The 27635-nt window shown below is 53.8% G+C and overlaps 1 protein-coding gene and 1 non-coding gene across 4 annotated transcripts; both read right to left on the reverse strand.

Annotated features, from left to right (window-relative positions):
• MECR (mitochondrial trans-2-enoyl-CoA reductase) lies at positions 1-27548 on the reverse strand. Of its 3 annotated transcripts, XR_006787966.1 has the most exons (11): positions 27354-27548; positions 15299-15396; positions 14692-14823; positions 8510-8653; positions 5724-5826; positions 4625-4727; positions 4274-4359; positions 3568-3641; positions 2338-2398; positions 2111-2183; positions 660-728 (listed from the first exon to the last, which is right to left on the reverse strand). XR_006787966.1 is itself a non-coding variant. In XM_045859075.1 (10 exons), exons 1-10 carry the CDS (start codon positions 27527-27529, stop codon positions 568-570), a joined length of 1125 nt encoding a protein of 374 aa, XP_045715031.1. In that variant the 5' UTR covers positions 27530-27548; the 3' UTR covers positions 1-567. The 3 variants fall into 3 exon arrangements, 2 of the variants coding, with proteins under 2 accessions (XP_045715031.1, XP_045715032.1); XM_045859075.1 differs by lacking the exon at positions 4274-4359 and having other exon boundaries at positions 1-728; XM_045859076.1 differs by lacking the exon at positions 4274-4359 and having other exon boundaries at positions 1-728; positions 27362-27529.
• LOC123832403 lies at positions 25846-25949 on the reverse strand. The gene has a single exon (XR_006788057.1). It is a non-coding gene; the product is annotated as a U6 spliceosomal RNA (small nuclear RNA).
• Positions 27549-27635: the final 87 nt, after the last annotated feature.

Below are 27635 nucleotides of genomic sequence, written 5' to 3' on the forward strand. Positions count from 1 at the left end.
CATGCCCCCAACTGAGGACCTGGCCGGCGACCCAGGCGTGTGCCCTGACTGGGAATCAAACCAGTGACCTTTCAGTTTGCTGGCTGGTGCTCAATCAACTTCAGCCACACCAGCTAGGGCTCAGCCTGCCTTTTTAGAATATTCTCCTCTGTGGGCTTGGGTGGCCTGAGGGCAGGGATTGAGTCTCACTGGCTCTGGTCCCTGCCAGGCCCACCCTGGCTCTGCTTTCAGGATGTCAGTAAACGATCGTTGCTGGGGGAAGAGACAGAGGATAGGCAAGGAGGGGCATCTAAGTCCTGGGAGATGGCAGGTGCACAGTGACAATGATGGCCCTTCTCAGAAGGGGCGACTTCTATGGGTTTTGCTTGTTTGTGTTTAGGAAGCCCAGACTTATTAGGTACCCTGAGGCTGGCCTGGGAGAAAGTCTCGGCTGGCTTCACAGCCCTCCCGGCGGGAAGTCACAGGGAGGAGAGGAGCAGCCTGTGGAAGGTTGACGGCCCAGACTAAGGGCCCAAACCAGTCCTGTTGATCCCCTTCCCTTTCCACTTCGCTCTGGCTTTGCGGGAATTAGCACATGGTGAGAATCTGTTTTGAAGACACGAAGGGCTGCATCGAGGTCTCCAAGGCTCCCTGGTAGTCCTGCAGGGGGACCTCGGCGCAGGCGGGAGCCGTGAGCAAGCCTCGGTGGGTGAGATCGCACAGAGTGAGGATCAGCTCCTTGAACTGGGCTGTGGGAGGTCGGAGGCAGTGAGACAGGGGTGCGGCGGCAGTGGCAGGGCTCAGAGATGGCACATGGGTCACCCCCTGCTGTGGCAGCCGGTGCTGCGCTCCAGGGAAGCCTTGAGAGCCCAGGGCGTGCCCACAGACAGGGCAGCCGTGGAGGCTGCTTGGGCCCCACCCGTGTTCAGGACAGTGAGAGCCAGGGTGGGGCAGAGGAACAAGGGGAGTGGCCTCAGAACCGACAGGCAGGCAGACTGGTGGCTCGCACCCACAGAACGTGACTGGGGTGTGACCCAGAGTCTGAATGGCAGGAGGGGCAGATCACCTCGAGGAAGGGAAGCCAGCAGAGGATCAGGGAGGGAGGTGGGTGTACCTGGCACACCCACTGATGCGGAACAGAGGAGCTCCGCTCAGGAATGGAGCTCTGCCTGCAAGCCCAGGGCTCTCTCAGAACCCCAGGAGCGGAGGCCCCCAGCGTCCCCGCCCATGGAGGACCCAGTATGGTACAAGGAGGTCAGAAGTGAAGGCCTTGGCTGAGAAGTGTTTTTTCATTGACATCAATTCATTCACCATTCACGTCTGATCAAACCCTCTGCTTAGAACACTTCAATGGCTCTCTAAGGGCCTTAAGATAGCGTCTGAACTCCTTAAGATTATAAGGCCTTTTATAAGGTGGTCACAACCTGTAAGGCCAGTTTCCTGCTCTCCCTGCTCGGCGTTTGCACACGCTGTTTTTCTGCCTGAAACACCCCATTAATTTACCACTTTCCTCTCTTCACTTGGGTAACCCCTCGTCATCCCTCAGTCTCAATTTGGGGGTCAGTCTCTGGGGAGCCAGTCCCCCAGGAGGGGAAGGATGTACCAGCTCAGGCTCTGGTCAGAGAGGTTCACTAGTCACAACCTGGCTGCACCCTTCCCTAGGTGGGGTGACTTTGGGCAAGCTACTGAACCACTTGAACCTCAGTTTCCTCTTCGGCCAAACAGGGCCAACAACAGTTTAAACTGTGGTGACATCTAACCTGGGGCAGAGGTTGTCCAGGTCCCCCAGTTGGGCGAGGCAGAACCTCTAACCAGAAACGGGAGGCCCAGGCAGGCCGGCTCCAGAATGTGTGTTCTTTGCTTGGTCGTCAGTCACGGCAGTCTTCCCACGCCAGTGCCTCTCGGACGGGGCAGGGCATGTCTTGCTCAATGTTACGCCCCCCAAGGACTAAGCCCACTTTAGTCTGATAACTATTCGCTAGGTGCATCTGCAGTCAGAGGCTGTTTCCCTTTATCCTGCTGTGGGGCTGGGGGCGTCTGGTCACCTATCCAGGGCTCTGAGTCCGGTCACTTCTACAGCAGGCTCTGCCCTCTCGTGTGACCCCTGGCAATGGGGCCACCACACACTCACCTGGACTGTGGTCCTTCTTCCACTGGGACAACCAAAAGCCCCGAAGTTTGAGATCCTTAAAAATGAGCAGGCTCTGGGGACACAGGAGGACACACTGAGACTCTGAGGGTGAGGACTTCAGATGCCACTTAAAGTAAACATTCTTCCCCCAGCCAAGGGGCCTGCCTGAGTTCAGACAGCTGTGGGGTCCGGCCCAAGTCCAGGCCTGCCTCCCCGCACCAGCTTACCACGGAAGCTATGACGGGCTGCTTGGCCATGCCCCCGTAGGTCACCATGGTTCCCCCGGGCCTGAAGAGTCAGAGAGAACAGAGTGGGTGTGTGGGGCCCTTCTGGAATCTGCCACAGTGCTGCTATTCCAATGCTAAGCCTAAATCTTGTTTTTAGAATTCCTGGGAAGGGTCCCAAATACAGATTCCTAGGCCCTACCCCAGACCTAATAAACCAGGGGGCAAGGGTGTCTATTAAAAACCACCACCGCCCCTCCGGGTGACATGGATGTGGGGGCAGGGCTGGGGACCCACCCGTCTAACTGCTCGGTCAGACTGTGAGGTGGCGGCGCGCAGAGAAGCTCAAGACCTGCGTTCAGCCTGGCCCTGCTCTGGTTTCAGGTGTGAGCGCCCAGACCCCGCCTCTCTTCCTCCCACACAGGACAGACGAGGGACCACGTGCGTTGCAGTTCCCCTGGGAGGGTGCCTGGAGCAGGGCTGATCCTGACTCTGATCGTGGGTAGGTGACTGTCCTCTCGGGGCCTTGTTTAAAAGGGGGTGGGCACAGCACCCCTGGCCAGGGTGGCTGGGGGAGGGGCACCTCAAACTCTCTGCACAGAATTCAGTACACAGTAAACTCTCAGTGACTGTTTTCCCAGCTCTTTGACCCATCTTCCCACCTAGACGGTGAGTTCTAGAGGGTTCTACTGCAGCGTCTCAGCCATCTCTATACTCTGTAGCGGCGGAATGCTAGCAAATACATGTTAACTAATACAGTTTAGGGGATTCCTGCTGTAGCTGGGAAGTGTCCTTTTGGGCATACTTCTGCCCGAGGTTGTATTAGAGGGAAAAAGAAGGGAAGGACACGCACTGTTAGCCGTGTCAACAGTGCCAACCCCTCGGTGGTGGGACGACAGGTAACTCTGGTACTTTGGTTTTTCCTTTGTACTTTTATATGCTTTCAAAATGTTTTGTAATAAGCATCGTATTACCTCTGAAATTAGAATCTATTTTTACAAGCTAATAAGCTAGGACTAAGTGACTTTTTAAGATGCCCGTAGGTTATATGTTCTTAACCATTCCCCCCGCACAGAGAGCCTGGCAGTGGGTCCCTGGGGAAAACTGCGCTGGGTGGGCCTCCCAGTCACTTGTAATGAAGGTGGCCGAGACCGGAAGTGCCCGGATAACTGGGATGTGACTTTGGGCCCAGGGAGCGCCTGCGCACTGGCCCTGCAGGGCTCTGAGACTCACGCCAAGTGCCGCAGCAGCTCAGTGGAGCTTTTCCCGCCGACGCAGTTGAGAGCGAGCCGCGGCGGAGGCAAGTCCTGGAAAACAAGGGGCCTGCAGTGAGGGGGCTTCCACTCTGCACGGGGTCGGGGTGGGGGGCTGACGCTGCTACCCACCCCATTCCCTGGCCCGAGTGTCGGGAGGAGGGGGGTGAAGAAGACAGGATGCTCTCGTCTTAGAGTTCTGTTTTTTCCCTGCTCGGGAATGGCCTTTTCTTTACCAACCCAGTCCTGTGATCTGTTCGAGAATTTTGTTCAGATCTCACCTCCTCTGGGAAAGGAGAGACAAAGGACACCTGCGGTGCATTCCCAAGGACTTCGTTTCCCCGAGCGCGCCTCTTCGAGGCACTTTGAGCTCCCTTCACATTAGACCCACCGCTTCGGGAGTGTCCCCAAGGGGCGTGCGTCCCTGACGCTGCGTGTGCTCGGTCACTCCGAGGCTCAGTGGCAAGAGGCTGAGATGTGGTTTGGGCACTTAGAGTGTGCTGGGGTGGGCGCTCTGGGAGGTTCAGGAGCTTTGAGTTCAGAGAGTCCTGGGGGCAGCCCTGACTCCACCACTGACAGTGTGGTTTCGGCCATATCCTTCACCTTTTCTGAGTCTGGGTTTCCTCATCTATAAAATAGACAGCACCTACTTTGTGGGACTGACAGATAAAATGGAAGGTAGGTACCTAGGAAATGTTACTTCTTTTCTTTTTCTTTCCCGTCTGTGCCTCAGTTTCCTCAGCTCCTCTCCCAGTCCGGAGAGTTCCGTGGGCTGTGTGGGATGATGTGGCCCCAACACAAAGATTCAAAATTGCACTCCACACAGGGTTTCCTCCACCCCGTCGCCTCCCCTGCCTTCCTCACCTCCCCTGGGCACCTGCTGCCTGGCTGCGGGAGGGGCCTCAGCCTCCCATGAGGAGACAGAGGGGTGATGTGAAGAGGGACAGTGGGGCCAGGCCCCAGCTGTGCTAGTTCAAGCCAACTCTCTGCAGGGGGCGAGCACGGACTGGAAATGCAATGTCCCGCATCCGAGGTACCTTGAAGAGGTTTTTTGTCTCGGGTTTTCTTAGTTCCTCTTCTGTGATAACGTGCTCGGCCCCCAGACTCTTCAGTTTGTCGGTCAGCGTCTGGATGTCAGGTCTGGAAAGCAAACACAGTCCTTGGTCACACGCGCTCCCCTTCCTCACCAAGGCTCCCAGGGCTCCTCCGCAGCGGGGGTGAGGCTGCGAGCTTCCCTGCGGGCAGCTGGGGCCAGGTTCCAGCCAGGTCTCGGCGGGGCCTGGCTGCCCATGTCATCACGTGCCCGCATCTCTGGGCCTTGGTTTCCCCAGGCTGGGCGGTTTGTGCGGCTCCCACCAGCTCAGGGGTGCTCTAAACCATCTGTGCCCAGAAGTCATTTCACTTCCTGATTTCTTCCAGGGATCGGAGGGACTCCGCTTCCTCTCTGCTCCCCTCTCTTTTCAAGGGGCTCTTCAGAGGGCTGTGCAAACACACTCCAGCCCAGGAGTGGGCCTGGGGCTCTCCAGCCAAGGCAAGCGATGATTTCCGTCAGCACACCCGAAGGTGTGGGGAACTGAAGCGAGTATCAATTCTCCCCCTAAGCCTGGACTTCCATGACAGACACGGGCACACTCGTGCACAGGGGGGCGTAGGAGCTGGGCGATGTGAGGGAAGGGGAGCCAGTCAGGAAAGGAAGCCTGTTACGGACTCACTGTGCGCGGCTTCCTCTCTGAAGCTCCACTTTCCTCCTGTGTAAAACGGGGTGACGAACCCATCCCCTGCCCTTCAATCCCTGTCCAGTGCACTTCGAAGTTGCACACTCGTGCAAGGGAAAGGGCCCTGGGTTACACAGTTCACAGAAAGCGTAACACAGCTTAAAACATTCCCAAATATGAACTGTGGTTTTGAAAACATTGGGTTATCACAGGTCAAGAGTTTCAAACACTCCTAGTGTTCAGCCACCACCAGCTCCACCTCCTTCCCGCCTTCCCTTTACATTTGAGAGACTGTCCTGAAGCCCAGACTCGGTTTCTCCTCTCTGACGTCCTGCTTATGCAAGGGCGCCATCTGGTGGAGATGCAGGGACACCAGGTGGAAAGGCCCGAGTCAGGATCTGAGATACCACCTCCCACGCACCTGTCTCGGACCACGTTGATGGTCCTTAGGCCCAGGGCTGCGGCGATCTGGATGACTGCTTGCCCCACGCCACTGTTGGATGCATTCTGGATGACAGAATCTCCTGTGGAGCCAGGAAGAGACTCAGATCAAGCCCAGGAGACATGTAATTGGTCAAGGGCTTCCAGCCTGCGTTCCTATCACATTAGGCAAGAGATGGAGTGCTGAGGCTCAGGGGGCCCCGGGACCTGGCTGCTGAGCCTTCTCAGACCTTAGAGTGTTGCTCCCTCTTCTCCTAATGGCCCCCCAAACTTCCACAACACTCTCGGTGCCTCGTAAGACTTGGCACCTCAGAGTCTACAGTGGGCATAATTTAGACCCTGCTGTGTAAATGATTTTATATCTTTTGTCATCCTACGATTTTTATGTCCTCAAGTCCCTGCTTAGGTTATTTTGTTGGTGTGCAATGCTTTCCTCTTTCTCCCTTTGTTTTGAAATCCTACTGAAATCCTTTGAAGTGCAGCTCAAGTGTGGCTTCCTCCATGAAGCCCTCCCAGACTCTTCCCCACAGCACTCGGCAAGCATCTGTCTCTGCCAATACACACGGTCGGCCTCATCTTCTACTTGGTTGTATACGGGTCCAATTGTACCGAGAGCTTGCAGCTCCTCGAGGTGAAGGCCCTGCCTTCTCCCGCTCTGTCCTGCTTAATAAAGGCTCATTGGCTGGAAACGGGATGACAGCCATCCTGGAGAAGCTAAGCAGCCCCTGAAACAGGGTCCTCTAGCTTGTGGTCCAAGCCCAGGCCTAGATCTGGAATTAGTCCCTGGGGAGGCGGCGTGGCATGTTGGGAAAACGGGGCCCTGGGACAAGATGGGCCTGGCTGTGAGTCCCGCTTCACCAATGACGGTAACTGAACGAGACAGGGCAGGTCACGGCCTCTTTGAATCGGTTTCCCTCCCAATAAAGCAGGAGCCCTGCAAGCATCAGTCAGGACGCTCGGAATTGGAGGAGCCAATGCTGTCGTGCCCGGGAAGGCGCTCCGTTCCCCCGGAGTGCTATCCGGGTCTTGACGGGCAGCAGGATCTGGTGCGAGACAGAGGACGTCCAGGAAGGACGCCCGTTCTCCGCGGCCAGGGCCGGCACGCAAGCTGTCACTCATTAGTGGGTTGTGAAATCAGTGGAGTGGGTCACAAGCGGCATTTTTTTTAAGTGAAATAGAAGGGACTAGAATAAAACAGCACACATAGTGAGGGTAGGCAGATATTGCTCCATGAAATTTTGGTTCCCATTATATGTATATTCATACATGGCTAGGTACTGGATTTTAATGTAAAGTGGAATTCTCACTGTGGGTCACGATGATAAGTTCAACGCTGCTGGAGAGGCCGGGGCCACGCCAGCCTCGAGTCAGGAAAGCGAAGAGGCTTGGTGGGCACCTGAGGTGGGGTGGCGGCAGAATGTCCTGCTGTGTCCACCACAGCGGTGGCCCGAATCAGGGGTGACCCAAAGAGATGAGACGCAGGTGACCAGAGTGTCCACTCACTAGGCTTGAGGAAAGGTCCCCGGTCACACCTGCTGGCTTTCCCCACTATCTGTTGCTAGGACCGCTCTGCCAGCGCTGCGAGACCTGCACTGCTCTCCATGGGAAGCTGGGACTGGTGTCCAGCCAGCCTGGGGCAGCAGCGGCCACCTGAGTTCACCGTATTCCAACACCTCTCGGTATGAGGTTCCTCGCTGGCATGGCAGAGGTAAGCTGGGAGACTTCCATGGTCCCACCGGCTTGCGGATACGCACAACGTGCAGGGAAGCCTCCCACATGGGAGAGTCGGCGGGAGGTCCACTGCAGGCCAATGCTGAGGTGGGTTCTCTGAGGGTCGTTTGAGGGCGCCCGCAGGATGAGCCCCGGCCGCCCACTGCAGTAACTGGCCTTCACCCGCGTCTCCTCCTTCCCGTCTCACTCTCCTGTCCCCCGCATTCTTGCTTCCCGGGTCAGCTCCCCAGGGAACTGTGCGTCCCCAGGCCTTGTCTCAGACTCTGCTATCAGGGAACCCCAAATAAGACACCTGGTTTTGTCAACTCCTCGCTGAGGATCTCACACCGATAATTTACATCTCCGGACCTCAGCTTCCTCATTCCTCAAAAGGACGAGTGGTGAAAGCAGGGTGGTCACTGCCCTGTGCGCCAGGCCCCGCGCCCAGTGTCACACCGCAGGGTTTCAGCTCACCCTCGGAACTCCCAGCCTCCGTTTTACAAAGTCTGATGACTGGAGAGGCCGGCTCACGGTGAGGGAAAGGCGAAGCTGGAGTGCCGGCCTGGGCTGTCAGCCCAGGGCTCGCATCTCAGCCAGCGGCGCCACCCTCACCACACAGCTCTGACCACTGGACGCAGGGCGCATCTGACATGGGAGCGCCGGAAAGGCACCTGTGTGAGCTGCACAGTGATACGCGGATGCCGAGCAGAATTGCTGAGTTCAGCATTCCACTGCAAACACAGGGCCTGTGTCTGCCGTGCCTGGCTTTGTGTCCCTAGGATTTAGCCCCGCTGAATGTGTTTCTGCTGACTGACGGGATTCCGTCCCAAGCTCTAAGAATGTGACCCTTCAGCAGTTTTCCAGAGTGTGCTCCTCATGGGGTTCCAGCGTGTTTTCCAGGAACCAAACTAACGCCTCTCTAAGCAAAAGCAACCACACCACACTCGCCCAGGTGAGGGCCCGTCTTCCTCCCCAGTGAGTTCCCATGGCCTCAGTGCCGCGGGTCACGCCCGGTTGGGAGACGCTGGCCTGCTCCTCCCGCCTGCAGGGTCCTACCTGGCTGCAGCTGCTCGAAGTCCACCAGCATCCGGTAGGCCGTGCAGGGGTTGACGCCCAGCGTGGCGGCACTCTGAAGAGGGATGTCGCTGGGAACTGCGATCAGTGCTTCCTCCTTGAACACGGCCTCGGTCCGCCAGGTTCCTGGGTCAGCGGAGGAGTTCCGGGCAGTGAGGAGGCCTGCTCCTCCTCTAGCCCCGCCCACCCTCTTCAGTGAATGGGCCTCCAGGACAGCAGATTTCAAAGGAGGGTTAGAGAGCGAAGACAATCCTGAAGTCCTTTTGAGCGTCTCTGGTCCTCACAATTAAGTGAGGTGTAGATTGTGTTGGTCCCACGTTAGCTACCATCAGATTCAGCTAATGCCACCCAGCAGGTGGCTAAGAATCTCAAACTACTGGACTTGGAGGGTAAGACAGTAACATCATTACTGGGAAAATGAGAAGCAGAGAAAGCTCCCGTTTTCCTCCGGGCACTCGTTCTTCCCACCCAGGGCGGGCTGACGTGGGTGGGGTTATGGGAAACGCACGAAAGTAGAAGTCGGAGGGCTAGGTTTGGGACCTGGTGGTGGCAGTCGCTACTTTGGGCAAATCCCCATGCCACTTGAGTTTTCATTACTCCAGTAGGTAAATGACACTGTCGAGAAGGGCCTGGCCAGCCTCCTCCGAGAGCAGCTGTGCAGATCAAATGAGATACGGGCAATAAAAAAAATCCCATAGACTGGAAAGAAATGATCATGAACTACCAACCCACATTCCAGTCCCAGACAAAAGACTCATAAAATGTCACTGCTGAGAAGGCCCTCGAGAGTATGGAGTTTAACCTCTGCACTCGGCAGGGCAGGAAACTGAGGAAGCGACTCGCCCAGAGTCGCCTGGAAACCGGGCTGCCCCTCCCTCCTCAGACGCCCACCCTGCGCCTGCTAGGAGCCTGGCACGGGTCAGCGCAGACACGTGCCTGACTTCTGTGGAGTTTCCACTCTAGCGGAGTAGAACGAGTGAGAAACAAACAAGAAAATACAACAATTATAAATTATAGAGGGACAGAGTAACAGTGGAGAGAGTTACTTTAGATGGGAGTCAGCGACAGCTTCTCTGAGGAGGTGACAGGCGGGAGCTAAAGGATGGTGTCGTTGGCCACTCAGGGACGCCCGAGGCAGAGGAGGACGCACACGCAGGGACTCTGAGGCAGGCCCGGCCTCAGGGTGGAAATGGGGCGCAGAGGGTGATGGAAGAGTGGTGAAGATGCAGCTGAGGTATTACGGGCTGAATGAGTGTTTTCGTATCTCTCTCTACATGTGTGTATATACCTATATACACGTGTGTGTATACCTGTATACATACACACACACCTCAGAAGCCCAACTTTTTCATGGACCAATATTTGCCCTATCATTTCATTCTTTATTCTATTCTGCCTTAGTAAAAAAGGACTCTGTTTGCAACTCACTCGACTGATTTTGCTAATGGGTCACAGCCCGTAGTCTGAAAAACAGAGCTCAGGGCCATGGCATGGAGAATAGATTTTATTTCAGTGAATGGGAAGTTTCTAATGAGCTTTAAGAGAACCTGGGGCCACTGGATTTATGGTTTAAGACACTGTGCTGCTGTGAGGCAGCAATGGGGAGTGGCGAGGGGCGAGAGGAGATGGGGAGGCCCGATCAGGGGGCTTCTCCCGGGGTTGAGCCCTGAGATGACGGTTGCCTAGACCAAGATGCCAGCAGCGGGCATGGAGAGAAGTAGATGGGTTTGAATTATCTGCTGAAGATATGTCAGCAGGGGTCGAAGGGCACTGGGGGTGGGTTGGCAGGTGCTCACCCAGGCAGGCAGGATCGTGCACAAAGTAGAGGTGAAGAGGACAGACCTCGGAGTCAGGCTGTGCTGTGTGCTCACGAGGCCGCCTCAGAAGAACTCCGGGGGGCCTTGCTGGCTCAGTGTCTGCTGGCTGTGCTGTCTCGGGGCCCTGGCCGAAACTTATGCAGCCCATGAGTATGTGTACTCATTACCTGGTTGCTGGGATTCTAACAGTCTCCTGATGCCACACGTCCCAGCTATGAGGGGAAAGGGGCAGCTTAAGCAACTACTAATTTTGCTGAAGGAGGGTAGAAAATATGTGGACTTTAGGGCCCAGGAATTGGGGACAAGAGGCAGGACACTACCTGGGGCCTGACTGTCCCTAACCTTGTGCTCAGGAGGACCAGGGCGGGGTAAGGACAGTGCCCAGGCCAGCCCCAAGGGCCTCCAGGGGTTTAAAGCAGAAGCCCTTAGGCTTTGGAGCTGGAGAGACCTGATTAAAAACCCTGTTCTGCCACCCACCAGTGGTGCGATTTCAAATTCTCACTGTGCCTTTTCTGAGTTCCACTCTTCCTGCTCTATGGAACTCGGAGGAGAACACTCATGCTGCAGTTCGACGTGACGGCACGTGTGTGGACCGCCGCTGTGCCGAGTAGGCAGGAAATGTGCGCCGCCCCTTTGCTGGTCCTGAGTCTCACGCCCTAGCTCTGAGCACTGCCACTCCTCACACGCGTGCCACTGACCCTTCACCGTCTCTGTCACCTAATGCAGGGTTGGCAGATGACAGCCCGTGGGCCAAATCCGGCTCACCACCTATTTCTGTAAATAAAGTTTTATTGGAACCCAGCCACACTCACTTTCTAAAATTGTTTATGGCTACTTCAAATGGCAGAGGTGAGTAGGGGTGGTATGTTTTGCAAAGCTTAAAATATTTACTGTTTGGCCATTCAAGAAAAGAGTTTGCCAACCCCTGATCTAATGCACACAGAGATTTAGCGTTTGTAAAGATCACTGCACCCATTGCCTCAGTTGAGCTGCGTCTGAGCTGCAAGGAAGTGACTATTAGTCCATTTTGGAGATGAGCACACTGAGGCTCAAAGTGCAATAGTTGTGACTTAAGGCCAGACAGGCCAGGTGGAAGGAGAGCCTGCATCTGATTCCCAGGCCACTGCCTTTTCCCCTGTTCCATGCTGCCTCAGCCAGGCTTTCAACCTTATTTATTTATTTATTTATTTATTTATTTATTTATTTATAGACAGAGGGGAAGGGAGAAAGGGAGGGAAAGAAACACCAATGTGTGCTTGCCTCTTGTGTGCCCCCTACTGGGGAATCTGGCCTGCAACCCATGCATGTGCCCTGGCTGGAAACTGAACCAGGGACCCTTTGGTTCGTAGGCCTGCACTCAATCCACTGAGCCACTCCAGCCAGGGCCTCAGTCGGGTTTTGAATGTTTGCAATGGGTAAGTCAGTTTGCACATTCTCTGACCCAGTCTCCCTTGGGACTAGTTGGGCTGCGTGTGGGAAAAAGCTTGCTAGGGCCATAGCAACGGCTGGGCAGCTCAATACCATGAAAAATGACCAAGTTGAGGACTTAGCTGCTTACCTAATTACTACTCTTACTAAGCTGCAGCCTTCACGACAAGACCTGTCTGTTCACTGCTGTATGCTAGGGCCCAGTACACCACAGATGTTCACAAAATGTTTACTGAGTAAACTGAGCTAATTATAGTCCTGATAATCATAAAATCCTCATCCTCTCCGACTGGCACCTGGTTTAAAAGACTCACTTTTCCTCCAGGGAGAAATCCCTGTTGTGGCCACCACTAGCCGCCCGCCCCCCCCCCCCCCATGCAATTACCCAATCCGCCTGGCAGATGTCCTCCGTTGTTCTCTCCAAGTCTAATTGCCACGTCCTGTTACTTAGCTCTTAAACCCACGTCTCCTCCCCACCCTGCGTCACTGTCCTGCTCAGACACTCATCACCTGAAGTCTGAGCTGCTGGACATTTCCTTACTGCCTTCCTGCCTCCACCTGGCTGCTGCCCTTCCCGAACTTTCTCTGCATTGCAGGAGTCGGATCAAATCATCCTCTTCCTACCACTTCACCCTCTGACCGTGGGTGAGAGCCCTCCATATTGGGGCCCCAGCCCACCTCTCCAGCCTCACCTTGCTTCTGCACCGTCCCTTCCCTGGCCCAGCCACACTGAGCTGCTTGCAGCGGTGACGGCGCCGCGCCTTCGCCCATGCCGCACCCCTGCTGGGGAGGCCCTTCCTCACCTAGCCCACTGGCTGCGTCTCTACTGTCTTCCCGACCAAGTTCAATTGTCAGTTCTCTGGGAAGCCTTTCCTAAAGCTTCCCGAGCCAGGGGACACTCGCCTTTGTGCCATCCTCTGGTGACGGTGGCACTCGCTATACTGCGTCCTACCGCTGTTCTCCTGTTCCCAGGCGGGAGCCCTGCCTGCCCCACCACATGTGTTGCTCACTCAGCTCAGGGCGGGGCCCAGCACCAGTCAGTGTCCAGTGAGCCCTTGCTCCCGTTTACTCACCAGCCTGGTGCCTTCACTGCCAGGCGGCGGGAGGAGAGGGTGCAGCCGTTCTTGGCAGCTCTCCTGATCTCAGAGAAGAAAGGAGCTTCTCGTAGACTTCTGTTACTGGTTCGTTTGTTTTTCCCCCCGCCTTTTTCCTTCTAGAACTACTGCTTCCTAAGCTCTGGGGCTCTCAACCACAAGGCCCACCCTCTATGCCACAGAGATGGGCAAGAGAATCAACTAAGTGATTGGAGTAGCCCAACCCTATCGCCCTGGTGGTGGGTTCACGGATGGGCAAGGACCCGGAGAGGGTTGGTGGGCGCCCTTCTGGGGCAGGGATATGGCTGTGTTGAATGGACTGTGCAGGATGTGCTCACTCCTTTGTTCTCAGGATGGTTTAAACCTCAGGCTGCCGGTGGCCATCTGTGAAACGTGTATAACAGAGGGGATTTTGAATCTTAGCTCTACCACTTACTGGCTAGATGACCCTGGGCAAGTTGCTTAATCCTTTACATTTACTATTGCCTCCTCTGCAACAGGGAATAACAGTATCTACTTCATGTGGGAATAAATGAGTTAATATATGTAAGGTCCTCGGAAGAGTGCCTAGTGCACAAGGAGTGGTCAATAAATATTTGTTGCTACTATTATATCACTGTGGGAGATCCCATCTAAGAACGAATGAGAACAAGGGAAAGACAGAGCTCTGACATCACTGCAGTTCCTGGATCCAGCTCTGCCTGAAGCCTTCAGGGGATTTTGAATCTTAGCTCTACCACTTACTGGCTAGATGACCCTGGGCAAAGGATGACTATCTCCTGCATTTCCTAGGTCCACAGACCAATTAACTTTTTTTTTTTGTAAAGCAAGTTTGAGTGGACTCTCCGGAAGTTATAACCCATACAGTACTAACGCTGGGGTGCAGCAGGGAAAACAGGGGAGGCGAGTCCGGTGAGCTCTCTTCCAGTTTGCTGTTTCAGTTTGGGCAAGGGCTTCTTTTCAAGCTTCAGTTCCTCCTGCCCAATGGGATGGACAATGTCTGTCCCGCTTCTCTTCGGTGGCTGCTGGGAGGACTCCTTTGTGTAATGTTTGTGCCCCCCAAACCACCAAGTGTTAAATAACTCAGCAATGACTCCTCTCTAAAAAGGAGGCCCTAACGCTTAGCTCGGCTTTTGCAGGCCCCCCCACCATGGTCCCGCTACCTTGGTGACCTCGCTCACGCCATCCTCTTTCCCAAGTGCGTATCCTCTGTTGAGGCTACACCGGATTTCCCGCCATTTCCCAAACTCATCTTTGTGTTTTTGCTCCTGTTTCCTCCAAATGCAATGATTTTGGCTCATCTCCCTCTGACAAAGCTCATCTGTCAAAGGTCTGTTCCTACAAGCCTCCTCCAGGAAGCTCTGATCCTCCCCTAAGACTGTCTCTCTCCCCTGCCCAGAGGTGCACAGAGGCACACAGAGTTGCCAGAAGGGTATTCCACTCCCTGCGAATTTGTAGCACTCCCTATGCTGAGGTTAATACTTTGGAGATTTTTCCAATCGGACCCTAACCTCCTGGAGGGCAGAAGCTGTCTTACTTATGTTCCATGCTGTACCTCACAGCAGGGATTCGGGGATTCAGAGAATCAGCGCCAATCCACACGAGCCCACAGAGAGGAGAGAGCAGGCAACTCACCTGAGCAAAAGAGACAGAATCTCTGCTCTCTGTGTTCAGTTCCCACCCCTCCTGAGGGTAGGTGAGGTCTGTGCACTTAACAATGGACCCTGCATTGCTTAGTTGCAGTGAGCCAACAAGCAAACCTCTACAGCATGCGTGAACGAGGATCCAGAACAACAAAAGGCTGCAGGTACCTGCAGAAACTCACCCAAACCAGCAGCTGCTGGGATCACCCAGTCTCCTGGCTTCACCCCGGTCACGCTACTGCCCACTGCCACCACCTGTCCGACGCCTTCGTTCCCTCCGACTGCAGGCAGTTTGGGAAGGAGGCCATAATTCCCTAAGGAAGAAGAGCGCAGAGGGTCACCCAGCAAGGCCTGGGCAGTGAAAGCATGGACTCTCAAGCCAGGCCTAAGTCCGACCTGGGTTCTGCCTTTGACCAGCTGTGTTAATGACCACCTGGCCTCTCTGAGCCTCAGCTGCTTCCCCTGTGAAGGGGGACAACGCTCTTTTGCATTCACGGTTATTAGGAGGCGTCAACAAGATAGATAATGTAAGAAAGGAGCCCGGTATGTTGCAGGCACATCGCTGTGACTGGTTTACTCCTACCGCAACTCTCCTAACTCTGGAAGAGCCTAACAACCCAGGTAGGGGAGGCCAGGGGCTCACACTGCCTGCAGATTGTGCATCTGCACCTGGGGGACAGCGGCTGCTACCCCAGGAATTTCACACCCACACCTGAGGAAGGATGAATGAAAACGAGGTGGTGGCTGAGCAAAAAGCCAGTTCACGTGAGGCACAGAAACCAAGGCTACCTTGGATCATGTTTATGTCAGATGGGTTGACAGGGGCCGCCAGCATCCTCACGTGGACGTCTGACCCGCCCACAGCAGGGAGCTCCAGGTTCTTCAGTCTGCACACAAAGCCAGAGAGAGAGGTTAATGTCACCCAGGGTGGAAAGGGCATCTTTTACTCAAACCACCTCCCCAGAGTCCATCAGGCAGCACCATCGTGTGCGCTGCCATTGTGTGCCCAGGAGTCTGGGTTCTGTCAGAAAAGAGAAAGGTGCTGTAAGGAACAGGATATGGGCTGAGGCTGTCATTAGCTGCAAGGGGAAAATCCCCAGTGACCTCTCAACCTCACTGCCCACTCTAGGACAGAAAAACAGTTGAAGATCCCGCCGGCCTGGATGAACTTGATGTTTCCCAAAACTTGCTCGTCAGCCATCTGGTGTGCTCACTAATACAGGCTCCAAGCCCGGGCTCTGACCCTCGGACCAGAATCTCCAGACACAGGCATCCCAGGTAGGCCTCGGGGACAGGCATGACAGGGACTCTCTGGGCTGGCTCGTTTGTCCTCCACCCCTTTCCCCTCATGACACAGAAGGGAGGGGGGCTTTCCCGCAGGAGCAGAGGGCTCGAGGGAGGTTGAGATGGCCTTTGTCGGCCAGAAAGAACTCCCTGGCGACTGTGGTTCACCCATGGCGTGATGCCCGCTCTGGGTGAGGAACCTGCTCAGAAAGCACGTGGGACAGAGAGCAAGCATCTTAGGTGTGAAGTCCTGCCATGTGATGGTGGTGTCACTCTGGGCTGTCTCTCCACTTGTAAAACAGGGGTGGGGGTGGGGCTGGCACCTGGTCACTTCCAGGAGCAGTTCTCGTTGCCAGTCTATGTGACATCCCTTTGATCGTTGTGGGCCCCAGAGGCCCCTGGAGCTTTGGTCAACGGGCAAAAGCTGCCACAGGGCTTCTGAGCGCGGCCTGGTGACAACATCCATGTGTTACTTTTTTTTTTTTTAATTTATTCACTTTCAGAGTGGGAAGGGAGGGAGACAGAGAGAGGGAGAAACATCAATGTGCAGTTGCTGGGGGTTATGGCCTGCAACCCAGGCATGTACCCTGGCTGGGAATCGAACCTGCAACATTTTGGTTCACAGCCCGCACTCAATCCACTGAGCTACGCCAGCCAGGGCTTACAACATGCATGTGTTACTTTTGTTTTTTTAAGATCTGCCAACCAGAAAGCACTGATCAGTGTACTACACTGGTGGGTCCTTGTGACTTTTCATTACGGGACCCTTTCCTTCTCCACACCCCTCAGGCTTCGTGTGTGCGGTGCTTTCTCTGCCCAAATGGACTTGCTAAACAATTCTCGTCATTTGCACTTACTAAAGGCACATGTAACTGTCGGCCGGAGGCTCTGAGCATCAGGCACCCATGTCACCGCACTAAACTGATGTAACTCTGTCCACTTCCCGTGGAAATCTGACCTTTTAATTACATCTGAGGCTCCATCTTGAGGTAAAAGTGTGATTTTCAAGAAATGTCTTGTACTAATAGTAATAATGGAGGCAGGTATTTATTGCACACGGCATCCTGTGCTGAAGGCTTTAAATACATCATCTGATTTAAGATGTAACACTTCTGGGAGGAAAGTATCAGTATTTCCATTCTATCAGGTAGGGCGTGGAGGCTGCCAGGGATTACTGGACAGGGTGAGATACCTGGATGGTGGTGAGGCTTCCCAGCTTGCAAAGTTGGTGCTCTTATTTACCTTCCTGTCCCCAGCATCCTGAGATTAGCCTGGGAACCCCCCTGACTGCCTGTAAGGGCCCTGGGGGTCTGAGGGTCCCATTTTGGGAATCCCTGTACCAGATTATGACCAAAATAAGGGAGGCCGTGCCTCACCATGATTGAGAAACAGCTACAGAAAAACAAAATACTTGCTACAGAAAGTGGGTAACCAGGAAGAAGTTGATGACCAGGGTAGAGAGAACAGAGAGATACTCCTGGCCGCCCCCCCTTTGGTAAATGCTGAGGAATGCATGTGTTTATGTGCGGCTGGAGGGAGGTGCTTGCAATGAGAACGGTAACTGCTGCCCGAGTGCCTGCCAGTGCGTCACTCTGCTAAGTGCTCTCCATGCCAGCTTTCTACTATAATTCTGATTTTATACTCGAGGCACAAAGGCACAAAAGGATTGATACAGCTTGCTCAAGGCCACCAAAAGTAGTAAGTGGCTGATCTGACGTGACCCTGGTAGCCTGATGCTGGAGCAGCCAGATGGTTAGCGGCTTCCTCCAGACCGAGCGGAGGGCGGCAAGGGGAGCACCGGCCAGGAGTGGTGAGCGGGCCTGATCCCTGCTGGACAGGCCAGGGGAGGCGAAGGGGCCGGAAGCTCCCCAGCCGGCTAAGCAGGGAGGCGGCGATGCTTTTCTGTGAATGCACGTATCAGCTGGCCCTGCGAAGACAAACCGTGCCCAGGGTGCACAGACTGGGGACCAGTGGCCCCTGTGTATTATCCGTGCTGCTTCTCTCGTGCATTCTGACACATACACGGAGTTTTTGCCTAAGCCGGCAAAGTCCATGCGCTTAAGCTATTTAAGACATTTTTTTCCTGCAGTTTCTATATGCTCTTGCCTCAGCCCAGACTGTCCCACAGCTTCTCCAGGACGTGAAAAATTCAATTGACCCTTTAAGACCCAACTCAAATTTCACTCCCCCAAGACATCCTCTGACCCACTTCTTGGCTCCATCCTGAGCGCCCCCATTACACAGAAAGAGTGATCATACCGTGAGACCCTCTTACCCGAGCTCATTGCTTCCTAGGTTATGAAGTCTTTTCACACATATTTTTCAATTGATCACAAGGCACAAATTCACATTCCTTTTCAAAACACTTGGGGTGAGATGTATATATCTCAGAGTTCTGAACCGTGTATTATCTACACCCCGTGTGGGGGTGGGGCAGCATTCCACGATCAGACACATTGTTTTGCAGCAGAATACATACATATTCACACTCAGGGGAATGAATAACGACCATGTAAGAACTTCATGTTGGAGGTCAGGTTTTGCCTCCAAAAGAGTTATGAAAAAAACACAAACAAACGATTAAAAAAGAAAAACAGGGGTCAGTATGCAGAGTGTTTTGCATTCTGGAGTTGTGGGTATGAATTTGGAATTAGATCCGGGTCTTTCAGATTCAGTTCAGTGCTCTTTTTACTGACCTCCTAGTTCTGTAGTTACAGTGAGCTGTCTCCCTGTTGGAGCGGGAGCTCACGGAGGGCAGAGAACTCTCGGTCTCAGCACAAGGCCTGGGACCAGGACAGCGCTCGCGGCTCCCTGCAGAGATGATCCCAGTTTCTTCTCCAGAGAGAAAACGTGGCATGGAAATGCCAGTCATTCAGGGCAGTGGAGAGGCTCAAACCACAGAGACCTGGCTATCGAGGCTTATACTTGCTCTTCCTGATTCTGGGCTCTTAGGGAAAACAGGCCTGAAGGAAGGGAGCAAATAAAGAAACGGAGATGACCTCTGAGAGAGTCTGGTCTGAGCAAAAACCCATGGCCCTCCCTCACAGGCAAGTTCAGTCCGGATATGCAGTGAGATGGCACTTTAACTTAAAGATCTAGACGGCTGTGGTCAAGATGAGAACCCAGGTAGAACTCAGTTCATAGATGACGGCCAGAGCTTGGGTTCAGGTCGAAGTTGGCAGTCCTGGGTTTGAATCCAGCCCTGGTCAGTTACCAGTTAGGCAAGCCTCAAAACCCTGGTCTGTGGAAGTGGGAGGACACTGCAGCCCGGTTCACAGGGTGACCCGAGTTAACGTGCATAGAGCACCTTTCAGAGTGCCCAGTACACGGTGGGTGCTGATGACGCGGTGCCCGTTACCAGTCCAAGGAAGCCTCGGACACAATTAGCTGGCCATACCTCTGTAAAGGATCACTGAAAGGAAGACAAATTATTTGGAAAATTCAAGTGAATTTGATTCAACAAATACTTATTGATAGTCCTACTAAGTGTTAGGTATGGTGCCATGGGGTTTAAAGATGAAAAAAAATCTGCCCAAGACCTGACAGTGTGGGCACTCACACGGGAGAAGTGCTATCTTGGAGGCAGGCGCACGGTGCTAACGGCGGCTGGGAGGTGAACCAGCTGGAGGAAGAAAACGGAGTGGGCCAAAGGGCTTGGGAAGAAGTGACAGTCTAACTGGGGCTTGAAGGATAGACAGGAGTCTACTGGGTGGCCGGAGCGAAGGAGGACAGAGTGGCACAGAAAACGGCCAGGCGACAGGTGCGGTGGGGACTGCAGCTGTGGGAACGGGCAGGATCGGACAACCCAGAGCACACGTGGCAAACACAAGGCCTGAGGGTGGAACCCAGCCCCCTGCCTTGTTTTGTCTGCCCGGCACCTTGTTTCTACCCGGCAGCAGCGCCGAGCTCCTTGCCCCTAGTTAAGCAGTAGTTACATTCATACAGCATTAAATTACATTCGGTCCTTTGAAGGCAACTGTGAGGCTGATGTGGCCCCCAGTGAAAATGAGTTTGATGCCCCTGACCTGGAATCTCTTAAATGAGTGGCACTGATGTCACCTGGTAACCGACTCCACATGGGGGGACGGAGAAGTCTTTGATGGCCCCTGGGCCTGTGGCTTGTGTAACTGGATGATGACAAGGGGACAAAAGAAGAGCGCTTTGGACTGGGGAGAAAGCTTACAGCAGGCCGTAGCCGAATGGTGTGGAGTCTAGGGTAGTGAACACATTTTGGGCGATGGCTGGACAGTTAAACGGCAACTAACGTTGACAGTTTACTAAGCTCCAGGCATTACGCTTAACATTTTATATACCCCACGCTGTTTAGTCCTCAAAACATCTGCCTGGAGAACGTTATCACTCTAATTTGCATACCGGAAACCGAAGCTCAGAAGGTAAGTAACTTGCCCAAGGCTGAACTGTTAGGAAGTGGCAGGACTTGACCCGAAGCCTGACTCCACAGCTCGACTGAGGAACATGAAGCCTGCACCCCCTCGCTGTTCGTGGAATTTTGTCCTGAGAGATGCTATTATTAGGTCTTCCCTGGGGTGCTATTCGTTTGGGAAATGCTGCCTACTAAATCCCCTTTATAAGATCCAGACAGCACAGCAGCAGAGTCATCAAGGCTCTGAGAAGTCCTTCAGGAAAGAAACCCCTGCGGCTCTGAGCAATCAGAGCTCCTGGCTCAGCCAGGGACAGTCGCGCCGCACCGCACACCGAGGGACTGCAGCCCCCAGACAGCGGCTGGAGAAGTGCTGCACCGGGGCCAGCCTGCCCCCAGCTCTCCTCTTTGTCTTCTGGGGGGCCTGGCTGCTCTGCGCTTGGTGACATCCACAGAGGTGGGAGGGAAGGAGAATGTGGTGGGGACGAGGGTCTAGGAGATGGAAAGTTGAAGCCAAAACACAGGTGGGCGAGGACGGTGGGCAGGCCCGACACACACGCTGTGAGCCCGGGGAAGGTGTGTTGGACCAGCTGCGTCTCACCGGGGAGACGAGCCCAGGCCTGCCCTGTGGAATGCCATCAACACCACAGACGCCGCTGCTCCTGCCGAGTTCTAACGGCGTCGTCAAGGATACCAGTCTGCCAAGACAGGAAGGAAAGCGGGGCGAGTCTGAATTCCAGGAGTCGGACCTCTGGTGTAATGACAGCAATTTCTTCTTGTTTTTTTTTTTTTAAACTCCCCAAAGGCTGCGCAGTGGGGCGCAAATGGGGCACCCAGACACAGCCTGACTAGATCTCTAGTTGCTCCCCCTGCACGTCCAGGGCCTTCCCCTGTGAGGGTAATGGCGCCGTGCAACTCGGAGGGACGCCACTGCCTCCATGCCACAGATCCCAGGCTGGATAAGGTCACAATGGCTCCTTTGAGGCTGCAGCCGTACACCTGTGATGCCATGTGAACTACAAGGGAGACAAAAGCAGGCTGAAGAAAGAGCCTTTTGAGAGGGGAAAAAGAGGCCAGGGCTCTGGGGGCTGCTCGGTTAGATCTGCTGTGTAAGGCGGGCCCTAGCCAGCGCCGCTAGGACAGCTTTCCCGCCTTCTGCATTTAATGAGCAGCCATTTGTACTTATCTTGCATCTTCCACTCAGTCCCCTCGCACAGGTCAGTGTCATTTTGAGCAGAACGGACAGGCAGGGAGCGAGTCAGAGGACACGGGCACGTTCTCACCTGCTCACCACGGACAGCAAAGAGCGTGTCCCCTCACAGGGCACACTGGGTGGAGGAAGCTGACATCGTATGCGGCTCTCCCCGGCCTGCCTGCAACCCCCTGGTTACAGACAAGCCTTCTTCTGTGTCTTGGTCAAACGCCTGCTGTGCTGGGCATGTTGTCCTGAGACTTGATTAATAATTAATAAGTAGAGCCTGGAAATTGTGGAGGAATGAGGTTCTTCAGCTCACTCCCCAGCAGGGGATGTCCTCGGCCTCAATGTGGGTGAGGGGGGGAGCTCCACAGGAGTCCTCGGCCCTCAGGGAAGCTCCCTTCCCTGAGCGAAGCTCATCTGTTCCACATCTCTTGGTGTGCTGGGTGCGCCTGCCTCCCTCCCCGACTCAAGGAAATCTTGCCCTCCTACCATCCAGGACGTTTTGCTCACTCATTTTGAACAAAAGGGAATCAGAGACTTGGGGCAGCTTCTGGAAGTTTCTACCCAGGGTTGGCAAAGAAACCCTCTCCCTTCCTTCTCAATCCCCTACTCTTCCGCAATTAAGATGCCTAGGAAGCGTGCAAGCCCGGCAATATTGTAGTCTGCTGACGTCAGGACGCTTGCTTGAGGGGAGCTGCCGAGTCCCGCTGCTTGCTTTGCCGAGGTCTAACTCTCCCTGTTGCTCCAGAGAGCAAGACCGGGCCAGGGCAGCAGGCGGAGTCTGCCTGCCGCTGCTTTGTCTCTGACACGTGCAAAGGTGACTGCGCAGCCCCTGCCTGGTGGGCTGCTGACGGGGTAACCAACCGATGGCAAAGGGGGGGCCCTGGTGAAATCTTGTGCCCAGGATCTCAGATTTCTAGCCACAGCAGGACTCCCCGGGGTTGCCAGAGCAACCACCAGCAAGCAGGCAGTCCAAGGCTTGCTTCAGTTTCATAGAATCGTCGGAGCCGGATAATTGTTGGATCCAAGAGGATTCGTGTCTCCTCACAATTTCCGTGGCTGCAGTACTGCGTTGAGAAGACTGCTGAGGCCTCCTCTTGTCTCGGCAGGAGAAAGATTGTTGGGGAGAATGGGGTGCGGAGGTGTGCAGGGTCTGAGGTGTATAAATGAGGGAGCTGCTGAAGGTTTGTCACCGGCACAGAAGGTGGGGGTATGGGGACAGCACGAATGCTTGCATTTACCACGGCTGACTTTGGTCAACCCCTTTATCAAAGAAACTGAAAAAAGCAAAAACCCAAAAATGGACATTGGAGCAATTTCCTTGCTGTAATAATGAGTGGCAGAGTGGGGACCGGAACCCTGGCCAGTCCCCCGTGACATGCCCTGAGCCACAGACTAATGTCATAGCTGCTTTGCTTTTCCTTCTCTAACCTGAGGACCCTGCCACCCCATCCAGGGTGGGGACGGCCTGGAACTGTACCAGAGAGCTTCTGGAGCTGCTAGGCCAGGGCTAGACAGCTACAGTAACTTGGGGTCGCACTGGGTGCAAATGAGCAAATTGCTTGCTCATTCCTCCCAGACACTCCGGACATGGGGAAAATGTTTAGCCTCCAGAGGTGTGCCTGCTGGTCTCACACTTAGAGGCAAGAATGAGCAAGTGGGGGTGAGGCGGGGGAAGGGCTTGGCCCCAAACCCCACAGCCTAGTGTGAAGTCCAGAGGGAAGGCGATGTTCAGGTGCCACAGGACGCAGAATCCAGCCCGAGTCAGAATTCTGGGAGCGCAGGCTGGTCCCCTCTGCGCCCGTTTCAGCAGGCACCTCCCTCCGAGGGTCACTAATGCGCACTTACTGAGTATTTGTTCATTGCACACACTGTGTTTTCTCTTCTCCTCCCTCCGGGTTTTTGCACGTGCAGGAGCCCTGCCTGGAACTTTTCTGTACTTTCTCTCCTGGACTAGATCACAAGTTCCCTGAGGGCGAGGACCACACAGAGCTAGGCCCTCCGAGAATGAATGCAGGCTAACTTAGTGGATTCTGTCCCCTCCCCTTCACTCAGGACCACAGTAAAGAGATTCAGGAGACGAAACAAAAAAAATCCCGGTTTTCAACAGGATGCCAAACCAGAATGCTAATTTTTTTCAAAGTACCATAATTCTGTTTTATAAACTAAGTCACCAGCACAGAGTCCGGGGTTTGAACACTTACATCAACTGGAAAAAGAAGAAACGCCGTGAGAACAGACAGCGCCCTGCAGTGAGAACCCCTACGGCCACACTACCCAGCTGCCTGCCACCTGCTCCCCAGACCCCACCCGACCAGCAGAGTGGGGGTGTGTCCAAGGGCTCCCTGGCTGCGTCTCGTTTTGAGCTAGCAGTGGCAGGTGAGACCTGTGATGGCCAGGACACTGTTCTACGAAAGCTTCAGGATCCTGAAAAGAGGCAGAGACAGGGTACAGCATTCCTGCCATCTCCCCCAGGGTGTGGGTCCTTCCAGTGAAGAGCAGACCTGTCATCCCCCTGTCTCTTCTGACCTGCCTCATCCCAGTTCCACCCCCATCTCAGTCTCAAAAACCATCTGGGGTGATCATCAGTTTCTTCGGGTCTACGTCCATATCAAGGACTTTGAACAAAGCAACATCCTAGTTGTATGATTTTGGACAAGTGACTTTCTAGCTTCTTGAGCCTCAGTCACCTTGTCTGTAAAATGGGGATAACAATGACCAAACTGGAGTATTTAATTAAATTGCATAAAATTATGTGGAGAACTTAGCCCCGTGCCCACCATGTGGTGGGTACAGAATGATGAGAGCAGCTTCCACCGGAAGCCCCAGTGAATGTGAACTTCTGGAAGGGAACTTTCAGGAACAAAAGGAAAGGGAAGGACATCGGAGAGAACCCGAACTCTGCACAAGGGGTAATGGCCACGCGGGCCTCTGCAATCTCTAGAATGCTTGTCACCCTCCCATGTCATCGTTTTGTCCTGCACATAACTTCCCTTAGATCAGCAGTTCACCTCTTTAAAGGAAGAAGGTCCAAGTACATGGGGGAGTTCACTTTGGGGGAAAAGAAAGAAACTCTAAAATATCTGGGAAAAGACTTAGTAGAGGAGGGAAGAGCTCAGTTTGTGGGGGGAGGGGGGCAGAACTGAAGAGGACGACCTTCAGAATGTTGAAATGGTAACAGGAGCTCCCTGGAGGCCTCATTCTGAGAAGTTCCGCAGCCCCTCGGACCCGAGCATTCCTCGTCCCCTCCCTGCTGCTCCCAGCGCTCTGGCGCTCGGTGCCAGTGCCACGAACCACGGGAGTCTGGGGAACGCTCTGCTTGGACTGTGGTTCCATGACCCTACCTGGTGTAACCTGACCCACATACCCAGTCGCTAGGATGTTTAAAGGACACCTGATCCTTTCCGTGACAATGCAGTTACCCTATCCTCCTAAGACATGACTACAAAGAAGAGAATCCCGGCCTCTGGCCGCAGTCCATACACAATCAAGTCAAGCCGCCTGAATCTGGGTCAGAAGGGAAAGCTGCCATTCCGAAGCAGAGGGAGAACTGCCCGCCTGACCGTCTGTATCCACAGGGTACTGGTTCTTAACCCTGGCCTGACATCAGAGTCGCTTGAAGAGCTTTAAAAAACACAGATTTCAGGGCCATCCTAGCCTTGCTAAGTACTTCAGGGGTGGTGCCTGGGAATATGCAGTTTCTGAAAGTGTCGTAGGTGACTGGGATGTGAAGCCAAAACCGAATACAATGGTTCACTGACAATGGTTCACTGAAGTATTGTGCTTTGAACGGCTGGGAAGTTACTAGGGCTCCACAGAAGGAGACACGACAGTTGTCGTTTTTCCCTAAGTGGCTTCTGCAGCAAGCCTGTTTCAGCGCCCCTCGCTCTCCAAGAGGAGATCAATCAGAAGGCAACTGCCCTCACTGCCCAACCTTCCCAGGCCTTCCCACAGGGTCTCGGAACATCGAAGATGCCTTCCTCGGCACCACGGAACACAATAAAAGGTGCACTTCTTACTGAAATCAGACACACATTAATAACATTTTTGGAGCGTCTGTTTTGTGGCAGGCCCCGGAGCAGACACATAAATGTGTCACAAGCCTGTGAGAAAGGCTCTGCGTTGTTCCTGTCTGGGGCTCATTTTTGGAAAAGGCGTGCTCATCGGAGATTTACCAGATCGTTACAGCACAGTCCTCAGGGTAATTTACTACTTATGACTGATACAGAATTTGGGGTTTACTGGTGATTTATTGCTCATGATTAACATACACTTTAGAGTTTACTGGTGATTTATTACTTATGAGCAACATACAATTTGGGATTTATTGACCGATGAGTCTTCTCAAAATCCTTTTGGTCTCAGTTCAAATGGATGTGGCTAGGCTGAGTGAATGACTTTGAATTTATCTGAAGTGTGTCCCCTCGGGCTGTCAAAACATCCATCTTGTCTTTTTTTTTTTTTTTTTTTGGTAAAAGTATGGAATGCTTCAGGAATCTGTGTGCTGCCCTTGTGTAGAGATCACGCTAATCTTTGTATCGTTCCAATTTCACTACATGTGCTGCTGACACGAGCACTCTGGCCTGCCTGTCTGTTAACCATGAAGTAGTCCCCTCTGCCTATCCTCTGGAAAACAGTCACACTATTTGCTGGGGACCAGAACCATAAAAAGGGGGCTGCAGAAGAGTGTGTAGGTATTTTCTGGCACCAGATTGACCTCCGCTGATTAGCACTGTGAGCTGTGAAGGTATTGTCTCCATTTTTAAAGATGATGAACCCAAGGCTCAGAGAACCTCGGTCACTTGCCAAACACACAGCTAGGACAGGGAGGGCAAGGGTTGGACCCCAGGTCTTCTGAATTCCAGATCAGGGCTTTCACACCTTAGCTCTACTGCAGCCCACACTCGCCCTTTTGAGTAGCTACACAGGAGATTTCCAGGTTTGGGTCCAGAGCACTGCAACAAAGTGAGTCTATCAATAAACCGAGTCGCAATCTTACCGCTGGTATAGGGTCTTGCCTTCATTTTGCAAAACACCCAATGTCTGTCAAGCGCAACAAAACGAGGTATGCCTGTAGTTACTTATGTGCATATTTATAATGGTTGACAAGTCACATACTGTCTTTATCAGTCATGAGCAAAAATCATTAAGATCTACCAGAATTTTTGGAGGACATTATTAGGAAAGTAATGAGGGCTCAGAGGAGCTGAGCGACTTGTCCAAGATCAAACAGCTACTAAGAGGCGGAGTATGCATTTGACCTCAGGTCTGCACTGACTCCAAAACAGGAGCACTTTGAAACTAGAGACACACATACAGCACAGTGGTGAGGAAACCACAGGAGAAGAGATGTCAGAAGCTATGGCTTCCCGTTTCTGTTCCAATCTTTATTAGTAAAGCACTTGTCCTTAAAGACAAGTCCCTTGTCCTTTGTAAAATGGAAACAATGATCTCTGACCTACTTTACTGAGAACTGAAGATCCAAATGGGTATATAAGTATTCTGAAAATCCCCTCCAAAACATAATAGAAGGTAAGAGCGCGGGCAGATCAGTTAGTCAGACCTGGATTCAAATTCCGATTCTGCCACTTACTGGCTGTGTGACTTTGGGCAAGTGATTTTACCTCTCTTACGCCTCAGTTTTCTCATCTGAAAAATCAGACTAAGTCAAGTACCTAGCCCAAAGGTTGTGGTGACGATTAAATGAGAGCATCCATTTACACGGGGGTTGCCTGACATACAGTACTTGACCCATAAACGTCAGCCACTGTTACCATTACAACTGTGCCCCTTGGATCTTTAACTCTTAGAAGCACGGACTTTCCAAGCTACCAAACGTAGCCTGGGCTTGTTTCAGTCCTATTATTCTCTGACTTCTTCCTCGGACCCTGACTCTTCCTTCCCGGCCCCCTTCCCCACAGCCGTGCTAAAACCCTACAAGAACCCCAGTCCCCTGCCCCCGGTTCGGCGCTGTCTCTTACTCGACGACCTTGGCTGGGTGCCCGTGGTGCTCATAGACCAGCGCCCGGACCCGGGAGGGGTCGGCAGATGCAGAGTAGGCTGTGGCAGCAGGCCGGCGGCAGCCGGGGGCAGGTAGCAGCCTCCTCCGCAGCAGGGCCGGGGTTCGCGCCAACCACAAAGTGCCGCTGACCCACATGTTCACTCCAAGAACTCGTAGCCGGACGCCGGGGTACGTCATCTTCCCGCGACCGCGACCGCGCTCTTGCACCCCGCCCCCTGCCCCACCTCTTGACCACGCCCCT

This window comes from Phyllostomus hastatus, unplaced genomic scaffold (genome assembly GCF_019186645.2).
Source record: "Phyllostomus hastatus isolate PE091 unplaced genomic scaffold, TTU_PhHast_1.1 phas_scaffold_182, whole genome shotgun sequence".
NCBI classification, from domain to species: domain Eukaryota; kingdom Metazoa; phylum Chordata; class Mammalia; order Chiroptera; family Phyllostomidae; genus Phyllostomus; species Phyllostomus hastatus.

What these genes read in the sequence shown, in the direction of transcription:
- MECR (XM_045859075.1), bottom strand. Translation starts at nt 27,529, where the DNA reads ATGTGGGTCAGCGGCACTTTGTGGTTGGCGCGAACCCCGGCCCTGCTG. An exon ending in TGACATAAACATGATCCAAG is followed by an intron (nt 14,824 to 15,298) that starts GTAGCCTTGGTT and finishes CTTCTTCCTTAG; the next exon opens with GGAATTATGGCCTCCTTCCC. An exon ending in AGCCCGTCATAGCTTCCGTG is followed by an intron (nt 2,184 to 2,337) that starts GTAAGCTGGTGC and finishes CTGTGTCCCCAG; the next exon opens with AGCCTGCTCATTTTTAAGGA.